A 7,060-nucleotide genomic window follows, 5' to 3' on the forward strand; every position below is an offset into this window, starting at 1 on the left:
TACTAAATTGCTCAAAGTATGACATAGGCCGCATATGTCTTATTGGTGAACTTCAAAAACCTCGGTGAACCGAGAACCTCAAAAGGCCTGACATCAGTGGCATGTTCGTGGCTGCGAATTTACAAAAAAAAGAAGAAAAGAAAATAATAATAAACCGTTTCTTTCGGGACGGCACTGGCCTAATGTAAACTTGAACAATGTCACAACAATAGAATACTCTATATCGAATTTGAAAAAAAAACAAACAGAGAAAAAAAGAGAACAAGCCCTATACATAGGCATAAACAGGAAAAAAATGAGACAAAAGGGCAAAAAAGAAAAAAAAGAAAAGCAAGAAAAGAAAAGAAAAGAAAAGAAAAAGACAAAAACATGATGCACAAGTGCATACAAAAAAAGAGAGAGAGAAAGAACAACAACGAATATAAAAAAGAAAAAAGAAGAAAAAAGCAAAACAAAAAAAAAATAAACAACAATGACTACATGAACTCTCAATTCGGACCAGTTTGTCATCAATTGTCACAATTGAAATCAAGCGTCAAATGTAAGAGCCTGGGCAAGAATGAAGAAACCGTAAATAGGGGAAAAAAAGAAAAGCTGTCAACACAGATGAACAGATGAATACTCCAAGGGAGAGGCTTCAAGTGAGGACTAAATGAAGGCCATACAAGGAAGCCTGCAGAACAAGTAGAAGACAAAAGAAGAATCATTGTCAATGAAGACGAAGACAAGATATAGCAGGTTATATATACAAAAGAAATACCCTGATTTTGCTGGTCCGCTCGCTTGGCTGTCGTTTCGCTGGTGGTGGTACTTGTCGAGAGTAACGATATGACGACGCGACGTTCGGCTGGGCCGGCGACTAAATGCCCGGCCATGTTTATTGATACTATATATATACACCTGTAACGCCTTAGTGGCGCCGTCTGTTAGTGTGTTAGGGTAAGTGACGCCACCTAGGATTAATATAACAAAATACAACAACACTACATCTCTCTTTCCAAGATCTACAAATTCAGTCTTTTCGGTGGGACCACACGCCTCCAGGATCTGGTAACCTTGTGGGGTATGTTGTCAGGGTCTGCGCCGGTACTCGTATCGTGCTGGCAATGTGATGGTTCCTCCTGGCTGAGTCTGAGCTCCTGGTTTGGGCTCGAGCTCGGAAGGGAGACTGGGGATGACGCACTGAGATCTGGGGAATAAGGCACAAGATGCCGTCGGTTTCGTTGTATAACTCCGCTGGGAGTTTCCACGATGTAGGATCGGGGACGCTGGCCCCGGCTAAGAACTTGGGCCCGGCACTCCGCATCAGTTACCCACACTTCGTCTCCTGAAGAGAGGTCCCGGAGCTCTCTCGCGCCATGCCGACGGTTGAAGTCCCGAGTTTGCCTTTCCTTAGCCGCGGCGTCCTTTTGAAAGACGACGTCTGGAAGTGGTAGATCCGGTGACAGCTTGGTCGGGTCCCTGGGAATGCGTGTCCGTAACCGTCGCCCCATGAGAAGTTGGGACGGGCTGTACCCTGTGACCCCTGGCGTGTCACGATACGGCAGCAGTGCCATGAACCGGTCGTTGTTCTTGCGGAAAAGATCCTTCACAGTCTTAGCAGCCCGTTCCACCGCACCATTCGATTGAGGATAACCAGGACTGCTAGTGATGTGTCTAAACCCATAGCTCTGGGCAAAACTTGAGAACTCGTGTGACGAGAACTGGGGGCCCGCCATTATCACTTCGAAGCACTTCCGGTATGCCGAATCGAGCCATGACACTCTTGATAGCCGATATCACCGCTTGGCTGGAAGTGTTGCGTAGAGTGATAACCTCTGGATAGCGTGAATAGTAGTCCACGAGCAGCAGAAAATTTTGTCCCTCCAAGTGGAACAAATCTGCACCCACTTGTTGTCATGGGTACTCCATTGAAGGTGTTGGCAGGAGAGGCTCGAGACGCTGTACCCTGGTAGATGCACAACGTTCACATGCTTTCACCATAGACGCGATATGTTTGCCTATATGAGGCCACCAAACAGCATCACGCGCACGTGCCTTGCATCGGTTCACACCCTGATGACCCTTGTGAAGTGAATCCAAGACGTCCTTCTGCAGAGCCTCCGGAAACAACAGATGTTCTTCTTTAAGGAGCAGTCCATTGCACACTGTCAGCTCCCCTTGGTACTTCCAATACTTCGAGATGTTTGATGGCACTTTGTTTTTCTGAGGCCAACCTTGCCTGCAGTACTTCACGAGGGTAACGCACTCGCCATCCATCAATTGGTGCTGACGAACCGCTTTACGGCTAACTGGTGCGCCTTCCACGATTTTGCTGACGACCTCACTGACGTACAACTCCACTTGGTTTCCTTCTGCTGGAGACGCTGATGTGACGGGGGCTCTTGAGAGGGTATCAGCCGTTGCCAGTAGCTTCGCTGGAACGTACAATACCGTGTACTGGTACCTCATGAGTTTCAGTCGAATCCTTTGGATCCTTGGTGGTAAAGCATCAACATCCATGGAACCAAGCAGGGACGTGAGCGGTAAGTGATCTGTCTCGATGGTGAAGTCTAAGCCCCGGACATACTCGTCAAACCGCTTGACCAGGGTTGCCACTGACTTTCGAGAAAATGTCGCCAAACGACGAGCAAAAAGTCGCCAAAAGTCGGCATTTTTTTGCAAATTTCGCCCAAAAAGTCGCCATCCTAGATATGTGCGGCATACATAGTAATAAAACTTTCCACTCACGTATAGCCCCGTAGAATACAGTACCATCCAAGACCCTTAAATTACATTGACGTTTCTCAATGCCAGTTGTTCGCCCGCTTCACCATGCGAGTGCATGGTGCTGCTTCTCCGACTAGCCGCAAGATGTGCGTGGTGGCGCAAGGGTGAATTAATGAAGCGCTCATGATATCCTTCCATCCCTGTCGGCTCGTTTCAAAGGTAAAAGTGTGATAAACCTTGGGCGAAAACCATGAAAGCGCTGTTTGTAGACAGCTTTACGTAACCTTATATGAATTAAAAGGATTAAAAGGTTCATTGACGGTAACACGACAGAATTCTTGCAGGAACCGATCATTATTGAGACTTACACTTTTTGAGTGTGAACGGATATGATAAAGGACGCCACCGACCCTTTCTTATAATCACTTATATCTACACGTGTCAATCCGATGCGTTAATAATGAACAGGTAGACAATGTAGAATGTTCATAGCAATTGTTTTCATTGCACACGCTCACCGAGAACAGTGGAAAATGCCTCGATAAATAAGCTAAATTGGGGGTACTGCAACAGTGAATAAGTCGCCAAGCTATTCAGAGCAGTTGGAGCTTTGGCAGAACAAATGGTCGGAACACGCGGCCAACCCGTCGTCTAGACCCTTCAGAAGCGAAACTTTAGAAAAGCTTAAATCACCTAAAGCTATATACTTATAGTCAACCACTGCCCCCTCGCGGTTTGTGAGGCAGTCCGCTGACTTACATTTTTATAAATGTCGCTGGGGGACATTCGAGTACCTGCTGCATTTAGATGAATTGAGGAAATACACACGAGTTACAGGACGGACATACCGAATGACGCGTAATGTCCACATTCTACTCGTTGTTCTAAAACCAAGAAAAATACCGGGAATGTTGCCGCTCATTCATTGGAAAGACACTGAACTTAGGATGCATTACTCAGTGGAGACCTAAGCCGAAAATCGCCAGAAATTCGCCATGTCGCCATTCATAAGTTTAGGGCGCGCGGGCCTCCCAAATTTGCCAATTTGGCGAAAAGTAGCCACCATTGGCAACCCTGCGCTTGACAGCCCATGCAGCTGCCAAGGCCTCCTTTTCCGTTTGGCTGTAACTTTGCTCTGTTGGTGTGAGGGAGCGCGATGCGTAGGCCACGGCTCTGCGCTCTCCGTTCGGTTGGTCTTGTAGCAAAACGGCACCTAAGACAAACGAACTGGAATCTGCGGATGCGATGGTCGGGTACAGTGGGTGGTAGTTAGACATGCAGATGTTGGACGACATCATGTCTTTCAACTTTTGGAAGGCGACCTGCTGGGCCAGTCCCCACGCCCAGTCACTTCGTTTGTTGAGCAGTCCTCGAATGGGTGCCGTCACCTCTGACAGATGGGGTAAGAACCGTCCCACGTGGTTTACCATGCCCAATAGTCTGCGGACGCCACCGACGTCGACAGGGGGTTCCATGCTCTTAACAGCAGCAAGCTTGTCTTGGTCCGGCGAAATACCGCTGCCGCAGATCTACGCCGAGGAACTTGACGCTTGTGACGCCGAATTGACATTTTGACTTGTTCAGGCTCAGCCCGGCGTTTCTCAATCGAGCCAGCACTGATTGGAGCCGGCTGTCATGTTCTGCATGGTCGTGGCCAAAAGCCAAACTGTCGTCGATCATGTTTACGACGCCTTCTTGACCCTCGAGAATGTAACTCATTTGGCGCTGAGAGTATTCGGGGGCGGACGTTATCCCGAATGGCAGTCGACGGTAGCAATAACGTCCGAACGGCGTTATGAATGTTAATTCTTCAGACTCTTCTGCCAGTGTTACTTGATGAAAACTTGATGTAGCGTCAAGCTTCGAGAACACCTGAGCCAAGACGCGTAAGCTGTCTCGCCCAGTAGTCCCAAAAGTTGGTCTACGGTGGGCAAGATATGGCGCTCACGCAGCACTACCTGGTTCAACTTGGTGAGGTCGACGCAGATGCGATATGAGCCGGATGCCTTCGGTACGACGACCATACCGGCGTACCACAGAGTAGGCTTAGTCACGCATCTGATCACGCCCTCCGCTTCCAAGCCTGTCAAGCTCCGCCTTCACGACACCGCGTAAAGGGATGGGCACACGTCTTGGGACTAGCAGCGAATATGGAACAGCATCTGGTTTTAGGCGTATAGTATACGCTTCTTGCAGCTCGCCCAAACCACAGAACAGCTTGTCTGATGCCGCCTGGTTGCCTTGCGTCTCGACCACCGGATGCACGAACTTGACCACACCCAGCTCTTCGATAGCAGGAAATCCCAGAAGTGGCATGACTTGTTCCCGAAGCACGTAAAGTCGTTGCGTTGCCGACTTGTTATTCCATTGCAGAGTGGCGGTGAACGTTCCCAGCACGTCCAGCGGTTCTCCCGCCGGTCCTGAAAGTTCCCCTTCCGGCTGCTCAAGTTATGGCGGAATTCCAGAAAATGTACTGGGGACGACTGTGGCCTCGGCGCCGCTGTCAACTTTGAAGCGTAGAGGCGTTCCGTCCACTTTTACATCTACGAACTTGGCCCGCTCTTCGCTGTTCGAACCGACAGCACCCAATTCCGCAACAGAAAGTTGCTTGCTAGCCCGGCAAACCACTGCGAAATGGCCCTTCTTTCCACATTTGTTGCAGGTTGCTCGGCGTGCGGGACACTCTGAGCGCAAATGTAAGGACCGGCCACAAAAACCACAAGGCGAAGAAACATGCATCCATGGGGCAGCTGCGTTGCGCGTCTCTCGCTGCTGTGGGTGGTTCTGCACGACTTTCGCCGCGTCCACGTTTATCGATTCGTGATGCGTTATCACCGCTGGCGAACATGCTGAAAGATTTGCCCTTTCCTTCTCTGCGTCTTCTGCTTGACGGACACAAATGCGCGCTTCATCTAACGTAAGCTTTGGATTGCGGCAGAGCTTATCTGATAACTTCGTGTCACGAAGGCCAACGATAAAACGATCGCGGACCAGTCGCTCCCCTACACTCTAAGCCAAAATCGAGTATTTTGGGAGTGTTTCTGCCACACAACAACAATCGTCATCCACCTCGCGTGCTTTCCTCGCGTTATCACCGCGGTCGCGGCACTTCCCGGTCACGAACGGCGCGCGCGTTATCAGCGTGACAGAGCATTCTTGACAGGAAAGTGACGAGAGCTGGGTTTTCAAGAAAGGAAACGCGAGCAAGCCAGATGACGATTATTGTTGTGTGGCAGAAATAATCCCCAAATACTCGATTTTGGCTTAGAGTGTATGTCCCGTGCAGAGTAATTGCATCGTTTCACAATATTTCCCACTGCCGTGAAGAACGCGTCAGCTGTCACGCCTGCCTGTTGAACACGTCGGTGGAACCGTGCGCTCTCGTACAGCTCGTTGGCGAGGTGTAAGAAGTATCCGTCCGGCTTACCAACGATGACGCTGTACTTTGAATAGTCTTCGTCCTGTACTTGCAATGAACACAAAATGTCCCGTGACCTGGTGCCCATGCAGTATAGCAGCGTTCTGACGCGAACTTCATCGTCCGCCGCATGAAGACCCGTTGCAAAACTGGAGTCGTCGAACTGCTGACGCCACCTCTGCCAAGCCGCTGGGTTCCCAAAGTCGAAATGGGGTGGCGGTTGCAAGTTGGGCCCAGCGACCATGGCCACCATGGCTTTCCTGCCGGTCGCCGCAGGTAGCTCGCTGTCCTTGTTCTTCTCACCCAGAGGCAATTTCACTATGATGCAGGCCCCACTTCTGACACCATGTCGAGAGTAACGATATGACGACGCGACGTTCGGCTGGGCCGGCGACTAACTGCCCGGCCATGTTTATTGATACTATTGTGAAGAGGTTTATTGGTCGTTGAAAGACGTAATGGTCGTCAACGGCAAGCAAGCGAGAAGAAGAGTCCAGATGCACAGCGGCGATCCGAAACACGAGCCGAGCGAGCCGAGCGTTGGCGATGCTGCTGGATGGAGGCGCATCTTCTTCACAATCGCCCCCGCTGAAAAAGGAGCCATCCTGGCGACCTAAGAAGTTTCAGGTAGAGGCTCATGGTATGGCTTGAGGCGGGAAACATGGACGATGTCACGTCCACGCCGGCGCATGTCATCCGATCGAGAAACTGGCTCGATAAGAAAATTAACTGGAGAGGTTTTCTCCAAGATGGTGTAAGGGCCCTCGTACCTTGGAACGAGCTTCGAGGAGAGTCCCGGAGTCTGGTATGGGACAGAGAGCCATACGAGAGACCCTGGGGCATAGCTAGGGTCTGGAAGTGAAGTGCTGCGGTTTTCTTTCTGTCGCTGCTGCTCTTGCGAGGTAAACGTGCGGGCGAGCTGGCGGCACTCTT

General features: G+C 50.2%; 1 protein-coding gene across 1 annotated transcript; it reads right to left on the reverse strand.

Annotated features, from left to right (window-relative positions):
* Window positions 1-1,071: 1,071 nt before the first annotated feature.
* Window positions 1,072-1,718, reverse strand: LOC125757793 (uncharacterized). The gene is made up of 2 exons (XM_049413954.1): window positions 1,318-1,718; window positions 1,072-1,189 (listed from the first exon to the last, which is right to left on the reverse strand). Exons 1-2 carry the CDS (start codon window positions 1,716-1,718, stop codon window positions 1,072-1,074), a joined length of 519 nt encoding a protein of 172 aa, XP_049269911.1.
* Window positions 1,719-7,060: the final 5,342 nt, after the last annotated feature.

This window comes from Rhipicephalus sanguineus, chromosome 3 (assembly GCF_013339695.2).
Source record: "Rhipicephalus sanguineus isolate Rsan-2018 chromosome 3, BIME_Rsan_1.4, whole genome shotgun sequence".
Lineage (NCBI taxonomy): Eukaryota > Metazoa > Arthropoda > Arachnida > Ixodida > Ixodidae > Rhipicephalus > Rhipicephalus sanguineus.